Below are 17,854 nucleotides of genomic sequence, written 5' to 3'. Positions count from 1 at the left end.
CTCCTTCATGGTGCTGCAGCCTTTACACTCAGTACGTTTACATGCAGCAAAAAATTGGAATTACTGATCGTATCAGATAAAGATGCATAAGACCGGATCACTTGTCGGAGTATACAAGCCGTTCAGAGAATTGGATAAATGGCCGGAGCATGGCTGACTCCGTTACGCTATGTGGCGCTGTAGCCCTCTCAACAAAGAGCCACTTCCTGTTGACCTCTCAACAAAGAGCCACTTCCTGTTGACCTCTCAACAAAGAGCCACTTCCTGTAGCCCTCTCAACAAAGAGCCACTTCCTGTTGACCTCTACTTAACAGCAACAACAAACTATCTGACGGCATTCAAACAAAGATGGCGTACGAGAAGATGGACAATGCTACAGTAGCGTACATTTGGTGCATTATTTTCCTTCTAGTAATGCGTATAAAAAGAACAACAGATCTTTCACTTCCAGGTGAAAGCCACAGCGGAAATTCTCGAGCATGCGCAGAATGCAAAATCCGATTTAGATACGATTGCTGAGTTTACGTGGCGTTAAAATGCCGACTATGAACGAATTATGTAGGTGTTCTTATCCGATTTTGAGACGTCCGTTATGGTCCGAAGTAGGTCTGATCGGACTAAGGTGTTTACGAGCATTTTAAAAGTCCAAACTATGTCTGATACGATTAGAAATTCGAATTTGTTGCTGCATGTAAACATACTGACTGACTTCCTGTGTGTGTGTGTGTGTGTGTGTGTATGTGTGTGTATTTTTGGTCCCTCAGGGTGCTGCAGCCTTTACACTGACTCCTTGTGTGTGTGCTTTTGGTCCCTCAGGGTGCTGCAGCCTTTACACTGACTCCTTGTGTGTGTGTGTATATTTTTGGTCCCTCAGGGTGCTGCAGCTGATGAACCTGACCGACTCTCGGCTGGCGCAGGCCGGGAACGAGCGGCTGGAACTCGCCATGCTCAGCTTCTTCGAGCAGTTCAGAAAGATTTACATCGGCGACCAGGTGCAGAAATCCTCAAAGGTAAACCTGCTGCTTTCCCCCCCGTCCTCCTAAATAGAGTAGATGTCTGTAGCTCCCTGCACCTCTCCTCCTCCTCTGCGCTCAGTAACCCTTCGCTGACGGGGGGCCGCAGGTCGATGAGAGCGAGCGGATCCTTTGTGTGCTCGTGCTGACCGCAGCAGTCCCTGTTAGAGCGGCTCAGAGTGTTTTATTGTGCGGTTTGACTTCATGCTGACTGACGGAGTGTGTTCTCTTTGTTCTGGGCCAGAAACTGCAAAATGTGAACGTCCCAGATAAGTTCTGCAAAAAGTAGAATCTGTAGTTTGGTGTCCGGTGTGGTTTTAGCGCCCCCTACCTGTTTAAAAGAAAAGAAAAAAGTGACGTCACTGAGTTTTAAATAATGATTTGATGTTGAGTAGAAGTGTGGTTTATTTTACAGGTTCTTTAATTTTATACTTATTACTACAGAGTCATTTTCAGGTATTTAAGATTTAATTTTATATTAATTTTATGTCAATTTTAAACTATTTAATAGTTAATTTTATTCTTAATTTTTGTATATTTTCAGGTATTTGAGAGTTAATTTCACACCAATTTTCTGTAATTATTTATCTATTTAATAGTTAATTTTATTTTAAATTTTTGTAAATATTCAGAGTAATTTTCAGGTATTTAACAGTTAATTTTATACTAATTTATATAACAAATAAATGAAGAATGAAAATTAACTCTACAGATACTTTCAGGAAATTATTGAAACAGCCTGATATGCTGAAATATCGATCGACAAAAAACTAGTATTATATGTAGTATTTCCTGTTTGTTAAAGAATTGATGAGAGTGTAATTTATCAATAATTTTAGTACATATAAAGCCAATTAAAATAAATGCAGTATTTTCATTTTGTTCTTATAATTTGCACCACTTCTTCTGTAAAATACCTGAAAATGACTTAAAATCAAAGGATCTTTAAAATGAAGCTGAAATGTGTTTGAGTAGCTTCGTTAGCTCGGCAGAAACCTTGCAGCTCTTTGTGTGAATCTGTTGTTTTTATTAGCTGCTTAATAAACTTGAATCAGTGTTTTTAAGGCTTTTTTTTACTGTGAGAGTTGAACTACCTGAAACTCTCATCATCATCATCATCACAGCTTCTGCTTTCACTTCCCGGAGCTCAGTAACACAAACAGCAGAAGATGTTTTTATTATTATATACGTTTTTTGAGCTGCAGGTCACGAGCAGAAACAACAAGTACAGTCAGCACAATGAGCTGCTGTGACTCTGTGAAGCCAGTTTTTAGGGAGGGGGCCCCAACTTCCTGCTAGCTTTAACCCTCTGTTCTCCAAACTAGCGTGAGGCCCCCCCTCCCCGGTTCTTTATTAGGCTCTTCATGCTTCGTTTGCGTCTGTAGATTAGCGGCTTTGTGTCGTCCGTCTGCATCCTGTCCGTCAAAGATCCGGCTGGTGACGTTTAGTTTACCGACCGTGTAGAAAAACACTTTTTACACTGTCGAGGGTTTAAAACTGATGTTATAAACGGGTCAGTGACTAATAAGGTTTGGCACTTGGCACATTTAATTTATTTATCATTACTAATTCATACATAAACAGTTATTAAAGGGTCTATAACTACAATGTAGAAATAAACAGATATAAGGACATTATGAAGTATTTAAAAGTGTAAACTTAGGATAAGTTCTCCATGTTTAACATTATTACAGCTGTTTTACTATGTTGTCATTATCTGTTTATAGGTCAGTGACATAAGTGTTAACAAGCTGATGAATTCATAAATTAGTTAAACTGGTTTTAAAAGCAGAATCAGGTTTGTTAAAATGTACATTTAGTATTTTAGTTGGTTTTAGTGGAGATAAATTCAGACTGAACTCAGCGGCTCCGCAGCAAGACATCATGGACGTCCATAGCAGCAAGACATCATGGAGGTCCGAGTTACGCCCAGTTCAATATAATCAATATATTAAAAAAAGATCAATAAGAGAAAACTGGATCAATGTGTAGTTTAAGGTTTTATTGTTTTAATAATTGTTTTATAAATGGATGAATACAGGAAAAGACCTTAAAAAGATCTTAAAAACTAGTTTTAAACAGCATCTTTTATTAGTCAGTATGAACAAGAGGAACATGGGTCAGTTAAAATTAGTTAAATTAGTTTTAAAAGCAGCATCAGGTTTGTTAAAATGTACATTTAGTATTTTTGTTGGTTTTATATCATTTGAAATGACATTTGCACCATTTTTTTACCAAAAGTAAGACTGAATGCTCCTGAAAATGTCAAATGGTGTAACCACAAAAGAATGATAAATATTACATATTTTATCACCTACAGTGTATTTAAGTGGACTTATACTAATAATGACTTCATTTAAAACATGTAAATGTTTCCTGATCTCCATGGTAACCCAGAGTAAATGTAATATTTAGAACAATTGTATTCCATTACCTTTATTTAATATAAAAGTTATAATGTAAGATCATGCCAAACTAGTTGATATGGTGTTTTGTTGAGAATTTACAGTTTTTAAGCAAGTTGAATTATTTGGTACAAAGTTTCTATGGTTACACCACTTAGACATTTTTGCCATAATCCTCTAATATATTCTCTCAAAATGGATTAAAAGCAGAAATTTGATGCTGGGTCCACACAAAAAAGAATGTGTGCAAATGTATTCATACGATTATTTTCACATTTTAACCCTTTAAATTTAAACTAAACCACATGGACACTAACAAACCTCACTGGCTCTTTTATAGCGTTACTAAAACATGACATGAAAATGATGGACAGATGATGACTGGACAAACTGCTCATAGCAATAATAAAATGTGTGTTTTTTGACTGTTCACATTGACAGCGATGTGTGTGTGTCTCTCTGTGTGTGTGTGTGTGTGTCTCTCTGTGTGTGTGTGTGTGTGTGTGTGTGCAGCTTTATCGACGACTATCAGAGGTTCTGGGGTTGAACGACGAGACGATGGTACTCAGTGTCTTTATAGGGAAAATGTGAGTATTATTAAATATATCACTTCATCATTTTGAGTCTTTTTTTTTTTAAGACAATACATAAATTATCTAATTCCAGCTTCTTAAATCTGATTATTTTCTTGCTTCGTTTAGTCCTCTAGCATGTTTAACTGTATAGAAATAATTAATGTAGATTATTATAATAATTATTATATTCATCATTTTTCATCGTAATTGTTCTTTTTTCTCTTTCAGCATCACAAACTTGAAGTACTGGGGCCAGTGTGAACCAATCACCTCCAAGACACTCCAGCTACTCAACGACCTCTCTTTAGGATATCCTTTATGTGTGTGTGTGTGTGTGTGTGTGTGTGTGTGTGTGTGTGTGTGTGTGTGTGTGTGTATGTGTTTATTAAGGCTGCTCAATTAATCGAAATTTCATCGTGATTACGATTTTGAGGCCAAACGATCTCAAAATTAATAAAATTGGGGGGGAAACAATTTTTTGTCATTTTTTATTGTGCAACGTTGTTTAGAAACAGTCTGAAAAAAGCTGCACATGTGTATTTCCGTCCCTCCTCCACAGCATTCACTGTACAGCTGCCAACACTCCTGTTTTCCTGGTTTCTCCCGTATTTTAGACTCATCTCCCGCCGCTCTCCCGTTGTGTCTTTTCTTCCGGGAATCTCCCGTAATTTACAGCCCTAACTTTGTTTGTTAATAATAATGAGAAGTGCACAATAACAAAGGTTTTATTTTGAAAGCTCAGACAGGAAGCCGCCGCAGCTCTGTTAGTTTGACAGAAGCTGAAAAAGTCTTAAATTTAACTTGTTCAAACCTGCAGAAACCCTGTTTTTATAAGGTGAGGACACTTTGGCCGGTCCTCTCTTTGTTTCCACTGTTTATATTCTGCTGTCAAAGTTTCACAGACGTCCTCAGAAAAGTGTTAAATTTGGAAAACAAAACTTGTGACTCTGTGTGTTTAACCCTCCTGTTGTCCTTGAGTCAAGAAAGGAAGGGAGGGAGGAAGGAAGGAAAAGAGGGAGGAAGGAAGAAAGGAAGGGAGGGAGGAAGGAAGGAAGGAAAAGAGGGAGGAAGGGAGGAAGAAGGAAGGAAAAGAGAGAGGAAGAAGGAAGGAAAAGAGAGAGGAAGGAAGGAAGGAAGGAGGGAGGAAAGAAAGGGAAGGAAGAAAGAAGGAAGGAAAGGAGAGAGGAAGGAAGAAAGGAGGGAGGAAAGAAAGAAAAGGAAGGAAAAGAGGAAGGAAGGAAGAAAGGAGGGAAGGACAGAAGGAAAGAAGGAAAAGTGAAATCAGACGGGGTCATGAAGGTTAAATATGATGTGTAATTAGCAGCTGATCTGTTTTTGCTCCTTGACTTTCTCCTGGTTCACGTACAGCAGCGTGAGGAAGTTAGTGAAGCTCAGCGCTGTCCAGTTCATGTTGAATAATCACACGGTGAGTCCAGCTCGTCTCTTCCAACACAGAACTCTCCGTTAGATGTTGATTAATGTGTTTTTAACGAGCGTCTTTCTGTCTCCGTGTGTCAGAGCGAGCACTTCTCCTTCCTGGGAGTCAACAACCAGTCCAACCTGAGCGACATGCGCTGTCGGACCACCTTCTACACCGCGTTGGGTCGCCTGCTGATGGTCGATCTCGGTAAAGGTTTTTATTTTTATTTATTTATTTAACATTTATTTTAGCGGGGCGACACGACAATCAACATTTTAGTTCACACATCAATGTAGATGTGAGGCTAGTTTTCATCTGTAGTCGTCAATATTAAAATAAACGTTACATTATGACGGAGTTTAACCCTTCTGTTATCCTCGAGTCGAAGAGGGAAGGAGGGAGGACGGAAGGAAAGGAGGGAGGGAGGAAAGAAGGAAGGATGGAAGGGAGGAAGAAGGAAGGGAGGGAGGGATGAAAGAAGGAGGGAGGGAGGAAGGTAGGAGGGTGGGAAGGAAAGGAGGGAGGAAGAAGGAAGGAAAGGAGGGAGGAAGGAAGGAAAGATGGAAGGGAGAAAGGAAAAGAGGAAGGGAGGAAAGAAGGAAGGTATTTATTGTCGAAATGTCAACTTTATTCTCGACATTTAGAGTTTAATGTCAAAGTGTTGACTTTAAAGTCGTCATGTTGAGTTTAATCTCGTCGCGGAAAAAATTAGGTTGTAATATATCTTATATATATATATATATATATATATATATATATATTAAACAGCACATGAATACAGCGGGGGGGGAAATCTAACATGTGACCAATGAATCTCTATAAATACCAGATTCAGAAACATCATCAACCTTTTTCTTCAATATTACTGTTTGTAGTCGACTAGAAAACAAAAAGAAACATGTAAAAGGAGCATCTTGTTTGTGTTTGTGTTTCTGTGTGTGTGTGTGTTTGTATGTGTGTGTGCACGTGTGTTTCTATGTGTGTGTGTTTCTATGTGTGTGTGTTTGTATGTGTGTGTGTTTGTATGTGTGTGTGCACGTGTGTTTATATGTGTGTGTGTTTCTATGTGTGTGTGCTTGCTTGTATATGTGTGTGTGCGCAGGCGAGGACGAGGACCAGTTTGAACAGTTCATGCTTCCTCTGACGGCGGCGTTTGAAGCTGTGGCTCAAATGTTGAGTACGAACACGTTCAATGAGCAGGAGGCCAAGGTGAGACACACACACTCACATATACACACAGACACACACACATACACAATGTGACAACTTACCAACATTTCTGTATAATTAGTTGCAGCATTAAACATTATAATATCAGTTAAATGCAGCAGTGATGCAAACAGCTGATTGGATGTTTAGAGGTTTTCAGCTCTGACCTCCGAGTTCTTCTTCTGTGGTTTTTTCTTGCAGAGGACTTTGGTTGGTTTGGTTCGAGACCTTCGAGGAATCGCATTCGCCTTCAACGCCAAGACGAGTTTCATGATGCTGTTCGACTGGATGTATCCTCTCAGCTGGCAGCGCGTCACATGACCTGCAGCTTAGAATATATATATTATATACATATATGTCACATGACCTGCAGCTTAGAATATATATATTATATACATATATGACTGTATGTACAGCACTGTGTAAAAGTCTGTAGGTCGTAGAACTGCTCTCCTCAGACTTTTACACAGTGCTGTTTATTATATTTATTATTTATTATTATTATTATTTATTATTGATCCCACTGTGGGAGTCGTGCTCTTTAACTCCGCCTGCAGATATCCGGCCTACATGCCGATCCTGCAGCGCGCCATCGAGCTGTGGTACCACGACCCAGCATGCACCACTCCTGTCCTCAAGCTGATGGCCGAGCTCGTTCACAACAGGTAAACACTCAGGTTACAGGTGTTGCAAAGGCTGCTGGGAAATAACTGCAGCTGTTCTTATGAAGCTGAAAATCTGAAGTATAAAATATTAAAGTCTGAATGAGTCAAACTTTCACTCTGCTGGATTTAACTTTAAGCTTTTTAACGTTGGTCTTTATTTAGATTTTAACTCTTAATGTTGTTTTTTTGCAGATCTCAGCGGCTACAGTTTGACGTGTCGTCACCAAACGGCATCCTGCTGTTCAGAGAAACCAGCAAGATGATCACAACATACGGTACGCTCATCTACATCCACACCGCGAATACTCAGATACTCCTTCCTTCCATTTGTCCTTCCTTCCTTCCTATCTCCCTTCCATCCTTCCTTCCCCTCTCCCGTCCTTCCTTCATTCCCCTCTCCCTTCCTTCCTTCCTCTCCCTTCCTTCCTTCCTCCCTTCCTTCCTCTCTCCCTTCCTTCCCCCCTTCCTTCCTTCCGTCCTCTCTCCCTCCCACCCTCTCTCCCTTCCTTCCTTCCTTCCCCTCTCCCTTCCTTCCTTCCTCTCCCTTCCTTCCTTCCTTCCTTCCTTCCTTCCTCCCTCTCTCCCTTCCTTCCTTCCTCCCTCTCTCCCTTCCTCCCTTCCTTCTTCTCTCCCTTCCTTCCTTCCTCTCTCCCTTCCTTCCTCTCTCCCTTCCTTCCTTCCTCTCTCCCTCCCTTCGTTAATATTTATTAATCATGTGTCTCTCCTTCCTTCCTCTCTCTCTCCCTTCCTTCCTTTTCTCCCTTCCTTCCTTCCGCTCTCCCTCCCTCCCTCTCTCCCTTCTTTCTTTCCTCTCTCTCTACCTTCCTTCCTCCCTCTCTCCCTTCCTCTCTCCCTTCCTTCCTTCCTTCCTTCCTCTCTCCCTTCCTCCCTCCCTCCCTCCCTTCCTTCCTCTCTCCGTTCCTTCCTCTCTCTCTCCCTTCCTTCCTTCCTCTCTCCCTTCCTTCCTTCCTTCCTTCCTCTCTCCCTTCCTTCCTCTCTCCCTCTCTCTCCCTTCCTTCCTCCCTCCCTCTCTCCCTTCCTTCCTTCCTTCCTCTCTTCCTCCCTTCCTTTGTTAATATTTATTGATCATGTGTGTCTCCTCTTCCAGGGAACCGTATCCTGACGTTGGGGGAAGTACCGAAGGATCAGGTTTACGGTGTGAAGCTGAAGGGAGTCAGCGTTTGCTTCGCCATGTTGAAGGCCGTGCTCAGCGGAAACTACGTCAACTTCGGGGTTTTCCGTCTCTACGGCGACGACGCGCTCGACAACGCCTTACAGACCTTCATCAAGCTACTGCTGTCCATCCCTCACAGTGACTTACTCGTACGTTCCTTCCTTCCTTCCTTCCTTCCTTCTCCCTCACAGTGACTTACTCGTACGTTCCTTCCTTCCTTTCATCTTTCCTTCTGTCCTTCTTTCCTTCCATCCTTCCTTCCTTCCTTCTCCCTCACAGTGACTTAGTCGTATGTTCAGTCCTTCCTTCCTTACTTCCTTCCTCCCTTTCTCCCTCCCTTCCTTTTCTTCCTCAGTGACTTACTTGTACGTTCCTTTCTTCCTTCCTTCCTTTCATCTTTCCTTCTGTCCCTCTTTCCTTCCTTCCTTCCTTCTTTCCTTCCTCACTTTCTTTCCTTTCTTCCTTCCTTCCTTTCATCTTTAATGATCCGGCCCACATGAGATCAGTTTGTTCTGTATGTGGCCTCCTGCTCTAATACATCAGTTTGTATAATAGTTATAATATATATAATATATATAATATGTATATAATGATAGCTGTTAACTGAATCCATAGCATGTTGCAGTGTGTCAGCCTCTTACATGTTTGCATCCTGTTTGTGGAGCTTTCTACACACTAACCCTGAGCTTCCTCTGGTCTCTGCAGGACTATCCTAAACTCAGCCAGTCCTTCTACTCTCTGCTGGAGGTGCTGACGCAAGACCACATGAACTTCATCGCCAGCCTGGAGCCTCACGTGGTCATGTACATCCTGTCCTCGATATCGGAGGGGCTCACCGCTCTCGGTAACATTTACACACCGTTTAAACTTTAGTTTTTATTAATGATGACTTTTCCTAAAGTGGCCCAAAATGCACAAATGTTTGTCCATTGAGGCTGTTCTGGGTCAGATTATCTCCGTATCTATTAACATGTGTTTTAGTGAAATGAAGAGTTAATAGTTTTAATAAGATAGTAGTTATGAGGATGTTATGATGTAGCAGTGAAGACTGATGTTTCTAATGGTTATACAATAAACCCCACAGCTCCATAAAGCTCTGCTCATTTTACCTTTACATTAAATAACATTTAACCACCAAAAAGAGATGAAAACAACCTACAGTTAGTTTGAGTGACAGCTGCCATCTAGTTACCATGGTAACGTAGAGATGGAGAGACTAAAGAGACTCAAAACTACCAGAAAGAGACATTTCCATCATTTTTGCTATGTTACATTTTAATGTCTGAGGTAAAATAGGACATGATATTGTGTGATAGGAGATGTTTAGTGGTGTAAAAGCTAAAAAAATACACTCTCTCTGCTCTCTGACACATGAATCAAGGTTTAACCTTCGTGCCATCCTCAAGTCTGTTTTGACTGTTCCTTCCTTCTTTCCTTCCGTCTGTCCTTCCTCCCTACCTCCCTCCTTCTCTCCTCCCTCCATCCCCCTACCTTCCTCCCTTCCTCGTTTCCTTTCTCCCTTCTTCCTCCCTTTCCTTTCCTTTCCTCCCTTCCTTCCCTTCCATCTTCCTCCCTTCCTCATTTCTTTCCTTCTTCCTCCCTTCCTTCCTTCCTCCCTCCCTCCTTTCCTTCCTTCTTTCTCCCTTCCTTCCTTGACTCGAGGACAACAGGAGGGTTAAACACATTTATTGATCAGTCAGATCCACTATTGATGTTTTCTAAACACATCTGAGCTTCAACATTTGCTATAAACCCTTTTAATGAGTGTATAATATGATCAGTGTGTAAGTGTTAACTGTGTGTGTGTGTCTGCGCGTGTGCGTGTGTGTGTTGCAGATACGATGGTGTGCACAGGCTGCTGCTCCAGTTTGGATCACATAGTGACGTATCTGTTCAAGCAGCTGTCGCGCTCCACGAAGAAGCGTCCGACTCCGATGGCGACGGACGATCGCTTCCTGCACATCATGCAGCAGCATCCAGAGATGATCCAACAGGTCAGCTGATCATCAATCAATCAATCAATCAGTCAATCAATCAATCAATCAGTCAATCAATCAATCAAACTGTCTATACAGCAGCTTTCATCAGGTTAATGTGTTCAAAGTGCTTCACAGCTGATAATAAAACAACATAAAGAAAAGGAATAAAAATAAAGAACTAAATGAAACCAAAGCAAATAATAAGATTTGAGATCTTTAATAAAACATTATAAAATAGGAGAGAATAAGAGTAAAACTTTATTAAAAGTTGGAGTGAAAACTAAAGGTTAAAAAGTATTAAAGACAAAACTAAGCTGACATCAAAGAGTTTAATAAATTAGACTAAAAACTGGATTAAAAATGATTTTTTTTAAAGACAAAAGTAACAGATTAATAAAGTCAATAAATAGATTTAAAAATATAGAATTATATAATAATAACTAGAAAATTCCAGGGAAATTTTGAGTGCCACGGGACTGCTGCCGGAATGAGTACATGATTTATTTCCAGTGTTCAAAAGTCACCCTGATCATATTCTGGTTTCGAGTATTAAGTACATCTTACTAGTTAGTATCAAGTGTAATGTACTTTATTCTCAACTTAACATAACTGAAAATATTAAGTAAATGTTCATCATATTTAAGCATAAATAATATTTATTTAAACTAATTAAAGTCCCTGTAAAGTAAGAATAAATATGTGTTCTGAGTTTGACATACCACAGAAAAGTGTGTTGTTAACCACCCTGCCAAATGTGAATGATTAAAAAAATTGCCAAATATGTGAAATTGGGCTTCAAAGTTGTGTAAAAATCAGCCGCGGAAGCCCCGCCCACTACCCAGTGTCACCTGTCAATCAAAGTCACCACCTCTGTGGGCGTTCCCGCTGAGTATGCAGAAGCCCCGCCCCCTACAGAGACTGCTGCCGGAATGAGTACACGATTTATTTCCAGTGTTCAAAAGTCACCCTGATCATATTCTGGTTTCGAGTATTAAGTACATCTTACTAGTCAGTATCAAGTGTAATGTACTTTATTCTCAACTTAACATAACTGAAAATATTAAGTAAATTAATAAATAAAATATTTAAGCATAAATAATATGTATTTAAACTAATTAATTAAAGTCTACTTCATTTTTTTCACAGACAGGAACATCACTGTTATGAAATTAATAAGTAAATCTTATCATTAAGAAATTAGATTTTATTATAGTTTTTTATGACTGGAATTCTTCTTGGAAATTGACTGGAAATATTCCAGTATTTCAATTCCAATATTCCAGGTAATCATATTTAAGCATAAATAATATTTATTTAAACTAATTAAAGTCCCTGTAAAGAAAGAATAAATATGTGTTCTGAGTTTGACATGCCACAGAAGAGTGTGTTGTTAACCACCCTGCCAAATGTGAATGATTAAAAAAATGGCTAAATATGTGAAATTAGGCTTCAAAGTTGTGTAAAAATCCGCCTCTGTCTCTGTGGGCGTTCCCGCCAAATTCGCTGAAGCCCCGCCCCCTTCCCAGTGTCACCTGTCAGTCAAAGTCACCACCTCTACCCTAAACATGGATGCTATTGCTGAGAGCCAGCTTGGTTAACTGACAAAATAGACAGACAGGAATCAGCCAATCACAGAAAAGTAGGTCAGTTTCCGCCCAGCAACAGGCTGTCAAGGACAGCAGAGGTTCTACGGTTGCTACGGTGATTTGAGAATCTGCTTGGAAAAAATTCTCAAAATACCTCAGAATTTGGCTTCTGACAAGGTCCCGAACAATTCCAAACTGTGAGAAAACCGTAACTCCTGTCCAAAAACTGAAAACACTGTGAGAGACACAGAAGCCGGCAGATTCTGACAGTGTTTATTTTATTCAAATATTCCTTAAAATGAGCGCGTAAGCTCAGTGCGAAGACAGAGTGAGATTCTTTTGAAAAAAAACAGACGATTACATTACAGTCAATGGGGAGCGAGACAGGTATTGCCGCCGGACTCGGCCCCCCCGTTTAAATTTTGTGCAGTCCCCGCCTGTCAATGTCACATTTTATGAATCCCAACACCTATGTCTACATTTTGACAAAAAATTATTTGTCTCCTTGTCACGGTTTGGCCATGAGCTCGAGATAAAAATAAAAATTAAGTTCATATTTTACTGCTTCTCACACTCAAGCTAACTGACGCTTCCACTCTAACTTTGAAGAAAAAGTGATTTCCACTCCTCGTTTGACAGCTCATAGTTTGAAAAGTTTACATGTTATGTAAAAACAGTTTGGTGTTTTGGAGAGAGCACAAGTTTTCCTCCGTTTTAAAGTTTGAATCACATTTCTACGTGGAGGTATGAGAGAGCTAGGTGACTCTGAAAAAAGGTGAAAATGTGTGGTTTAAAAAAAAAATTCCCATTCATTTTCAATGGAGAAATTTCCCGGTATTTTGGGAATAACTCTGGGAAAAATTGGATTCTGGACATTCTGAATAATAGCACCCATCTCCCGATCGAGCCGCACGTTTTGATGTATATATTGTCGGGGTTTTCTCAAAGCTGTGGGAGGAGTTACGCGCCGAAATTTGGCGGAAGAATAAAAAGAAGAACTAGAAAATTCCAGGGAAATTTTGAGTGCCACGGGACTGCTGCCGGAACGAGTACACGATTTATTTCCAGTGTTCAAAAGTCACCCTGATCATATTCTGGTTTCGAGTATTAAGTACATCTTACTAGTCAGTATCAAGTGTAATGTACTTTATTCTCAACTTAACATACCTGAAAATATTAAGTAAATGTTCATCATATTTAAGCATAAATAATATTTATTTAAACTAATTAATTAAAGTCTACTTCATTTTTTTCACAGACAGGAACATCACTGTTATGAAATTAATAAGTAAATCTTATCATTAAGAGAGTAGATTTTATTATAATTTTTTATGACTGGAATTCTTCTTGGAAATTGACTGGAAATATTCCAGTATTTCAATTCCAATATTCCAGTTAATCATATTTAAGCATAAATAATATTTATTTAAACTAATTAAAGTCCCTGTAAAGTAAGAATAAATATGTGTTCTGAGTTTGACATACCACAGAAAAGTGTGTTGTTAACCACCCTGCCAAATGTGAATGATTAAAAAAATTGCCAAATATGTGAAATTGGGCTTCAAAGTTGTGTAAAAATCAGCCGCGGAAGCCCCGCCCACTACCCAGTGTCACCTGTCAATCAAAGTCACCACCTCTGTGGGCGTTCCCGCCGAGTCTGCAGAAGCCCCGCCCCCTACAGAGTGTCACCTGTCATTCAAAGTTACCACCTCTACCCTAAACATGGATGCTATTGCTGAGAGCTAGCTTGGTTAACTGACAAAATAGACAGACAGGAATTAGCCAATCACAGAAAAGTAGGTCAGTTTCCGCCCAGCAACAGGCTGTCAAGGTCAGCAGAGGTTCTACGGTTGCTATGGTGATTTGAGAATCTGCTTGGAAAAAATTCTCAAAATGCCTCAGAATTTGGCTTCTGACAAGGTCCCGAACAATTGCAAACTGTGAGAAAACCGTAACTCCTGTCCAAAAACCGAAAACACTGTGAGAGACACAGAAGCCGGCAGATTCTGACAGTGTTTATTTTATTCAGATACTCCTTAAAATGAGCGCGTAAGCTCAGTGCGAAGACAGAGTGAGGTTCTTTTGAAAAAAAACAGACGATTACATTACAGTCAATGGGGAGCGAGACAGGTATTGCCGCCGGACTCGGCCCCCCCGTTTAAATTTTGTGCAGTCCCCGCCTGTCAATGTCACATTTTATGAATCCCAACACCTATGTCTACATTTTGACAAAAAATTATTTGTCTCCTTGTCACGGTTTGGCCATGAGCTCGAGATAAAAATAAAAATTAAGTTCATATTTTACTGCTTCTCACACTCAAGCTAACTGACGCTTCCACTCTAACTTTGAAGAAAAAGTGATTTCCACTCCTCGTTTGACAGCTCATAGTTTGAAAAGTTTACATGTTATGTAAAAACAGTTTGGTGTTTTGGAGAGAGCACAAGTTTTCCTCCGTTTTAAAGTTTGAATCACATTTCTACGTGGAGGTATGAGAGAGCTAGGTGACTCTGAAAAAAGGTGAAAATGTGTGGTTTAAAAAAAAAATTCCCATTCATTTTCAATGGAGAAATTTCCCGGTATTTTGGGAATAACTCTGGGAAAAATTGGATTCTGGACATTCTGAATAATAGCACCCATCTCCCGATCGAGCCGCACGTTTTGATGTATATATTGTCGGGGTTTTCTCAAAGCTGTGGGAGGAGTTACGCGCCGAAATTTGGCGGAAGAATAAAAAGAAGAACTAGAAAATTCCAGGGAAATTTTGAGTGCCACGGGACTGCTGCCGGAACGAGTACACGATTTATTTCCAGTGTTCAAAAGTCACCCTGATCATATTCTGGTTTCGAGTATTAAGTACATCTTACTAGTCAGTATCAAGTGTAATGTACTTTATTCTCAACTTAACATACCTGAAAATATTAAGTAAATGTTCATCATATTTAAGCATAAATAATATTTATTTAAACTAATTAATTAAAGTCTACTTCATTTTTTTCACAGACAGGAACATCACTGTTATGAAATTAATAAGTAAATCTTATCATTAAGAGAGTAGATTTTATTATAATTTTTTATGACTGGAATTCTTCTTGGAAATTGACTGGAAATATTCCAGTATTTCAATTCCAATATTCCAGTTAATCATATTTAAGCATAAATAATATTTATTTAAACTAATTAAAGTCCCTGTAAAGTAAGAATAAATATGTGTTCTGAGTTTGACATACCACAGAAAAGTGTGTTGTTAACCACCCTGCCAAATGTGAATGATTAAAAAAATTGCCAAATATGTGAAATTGGGCTTCAAAGTTGTGTAAAAATCAGCCGCGGAAGCCCCGCCCACTACCCAGTGTCACCTGTCAATCAAAGTCACCACCTCTGTGGGCGTTCCCGCCGAGTCTGCAGAAGCCCCGCCCCCTACAGAGTGTCACCTGTCATTCAAAGTTACCACCTCTACCCTAAACATGGATGCTATTGCTGAGAGCTAGCTTGGTTAACTGACAAAATAGACAGACAGGAATTAGCCAATCACAGAAAAGTAGGTCAGTTTCCGCCCAGCAACAGGCTGTCAAGGTCAGCAGAGGTTCTACGGTTGCTATGGTGATTTGAGAATCTGCTTGGAAAAAATTCTCAAAATGCCTCAGAATTTGGCTTCTGACAAGGTCCCGAACAATTGCAAACTGTGAGAAAACCGTAACTCCTGTCCAAAAACCGAAAACACTGTGAGAGACACAGAAGCCGGCAGATTCTGACAGTGTTTATTTTATTCAGATACTCCTTAAAATGAGCGCGTAAGCTCAGTGCGAAGACAGAGTGAGATTCTTTTGAAAAAAAACAGACGATTACATTACAGTCAATGGGGAGCAAGACAGGTATTGCCGCAGGTCTCGGCCCTCCCGTTTAAATTTTGTGCAGACCCCGCCTGTCAATGTCACATTTTATGAATCCCAACACCTATGTCTACATTTTGACAAAAAATTATTTGTCTCCTTTTCACGGTTGGGCCGTGAGCTCGAGTTAGAAATAAAAATTAAGTTCATATTTTACTGCTTCTCACACTCAAGCTAACTGACGCTTCCACTCTAACTTTGAAGAAAAAGTGATTTCCACTCCTCGTTTGACTGCTCATAGTTTGAAAAGTTTACATGTTATGTAAAAACAGTTTGGTGTTTTGGAGAGAGCACAAGTTTTCCTCCGTTTTAAAGTTTGAATCACATTTCTACGTGGAGGTATGAGAGAGCTAGGTGACTCTGAAAAAAGGTGAAAATTTGTGGTTTTAAAAAAAAATTCCCATTCATTTTCAATGGAGAAATTTCCCGGTATTTTGGGAATAACTCTGGGAAAAATTGGATTCTGGACATTCTGAATAATAGCACCCATCTCCCGATCGAGCCGCACGTTTTGATGTATATATTGTCGGGGTTTTCTCAAAGCTGTGGGAGGAGTTACGCGCCGAAATTTGGCGGAAGAATAATAAGAATACTAGAAAATTCCAGGGAAATTTTGAGTGCCACGGGACTGCTGCCGGAACGAGTACACGATTTATTTCCAGTGTTCAAAAGTCACCCTGATCATATTCTGGTTTCGAGTATTAAGTACATCTTACTAGTCAGTATCAAGTGTAATGTACTTTATTCTCAACTTAACATCCCGGAAATATTAAGTAAATGTTCATCATATTTAAGCATAAATAATATTTATTTAAACTAATTAATAAAAGTCTAATTTAATTTGTTTTTTACAGACAGGAACATCACTGTTATGAAATTAATAAGTAAATCCTATCATGAAGAGAGTAGATTTTATTATAGTTTTTTATGACTGGAATTCTGCTTGGAAATTGACTGGAAATAAATCATGTACTCATCCCGGTTCAAAAGTCACCCTGCATATTTAGTTTCGAGTATTAAGTACATCTTACTAGTCAGTATCAGGTGTAATTTACTTCATTCTCAACTTAACATCCCTGAAAATATTAAGTAAATGTTCATCATATTTAAGCATAAATAATATTTATTTAAACCAATTAAAGTCCCTGTAAAGTAAGAATAAATATGTGTTCTGAGTTTGACATACCACAGAAAAGTGTGTTGTTAACCACCCTGCCAAATGTGAATGATGAAAAAAATCACCAAACATGTGAAGTTAGGCTTCAAAGTGGTGTAAAAATCAGCCTCTGGTCTCTGTCCCAAACGCTGTGGGCGTTCCCGCCAAATTCGCTGAAGCCCCGCCCCCTACCCAGTGTCACCTGTCAATCAAAGTCACCACCTCTGTGGGCGTTCCCGCCGAGTCTGCGGAAGCCCCGCCCCCTACAGAGTGTCAACTGTTAATCAAAGTCACCACCTCTACCCTAAACATGGATGCTATTGCTGAGAGCCAGCTTGGTTAACTGACAAAATAGACAGACAGGAATCAGCCAATCACAGAAAAGTAGGTCAGTTTCCGCCCAGCAACAGGCTGTCAAGGTCAGCAGAGGTTCTACGGTTGCTATGGTGATTTGAGAATGTGCTTGGAAAAAATTCTCAAAATGCGTCAGAATTTGGCTTCTGACAAGGTCCCGAACAATTGCAAACTGTGAGAAAACCGTAACTCCTGTCCAAAAACCGAAAACACAGTGAGAGACACAGAAGCCGGCAGATTCTGACAGTGTTTATTTTATTCAGATACTCCTTAAAATGAGCGCGTAAGCTCAGTGCGAAGACAGAGTGAGATTCTTTTGAAAAAAAACAGACGATTACATTACAGTCAATGGGGAGCGAGACAGGTATTGCCGCCGGACTCGGCCCCCCCGTTTAAATTTTGTGCAGACCCCGCCTGTCAATGTCAC

General features: G+C 39.8%; 1 protein-coding gene across 3 annotated transcripts in view; it reads left to right on the top strand.

The window, feature by feature from the left end:
* The window catches only part of xpo7 (exportin 7), a 54,776-nt gene that overhangs the window by 17,722 nt on the left and 19,200 nt on the right, over positions 1–17,854 (top strand). The window contains exons 14-25 of one of the 3 annotated variants that reach the window (XM_062434312.1): positions 875–1,010; positions 3,932–4,005; positions 4,222–4,302; positions 5,356–5,419; positions 5,512–5,620; positions 6,516–6,622; positions 6,824–6,912; positions 7,180–7,287; positions 7,480–7,562; positions 8,396–8,610; positions 9,167–9,305; positions 10,298–10,455. In XM_062434312.1, coding sequence (XP_062290296.1) covers positions 875–1,010; positions 3,932–4,005; positions 4,222–4,302; positions 5,356–5,419; positions 5,512–5,620; positions 6,516–6,622; positions 6,824–6,912; positions 7,180–7,287; positions 7,480–7,562; positions 8,396–8,610; positions 9,167–9,305; positions 10,298–10,455 — 1,363 coding nt within the window. Of the gene's footprint in view, positions 1–874; positions 1,011–3,931; positions 4,006–4,221; positions 4,303–5,355; positions 5,420–5,511; positions 5,627–6,515; positions 6,623–6,823; positions 6,913–7,179; positions 7,288–7,479; positions 7,563–8,395; positions 8,611–9,166; positions 9,306–10,297; positions 10,456–17,854 lie in introns of all 3 variants that reach the window. The other 2 variants (XM_062434313.1, XM_062434311.1) reach the window with 2 other exon arrangements.

This window comes from Scomber scombrus, chromosome 15 (assembly GCF_963691925.1).
Source record: "Scomber scombrus chromosome 15, fScoSco1.1, whole genome shotgun sequence".
Taxonomy (NCBI): domain Eukaryota; kingdom Metazoa; phylum Chordata; class Actinopteri; order Scombriformes; family Scombridae; genus Scomber; species Scomber scombrus.
This window is presented reverse-complemented; position numbering and strand designations above follow the sequence as displayed.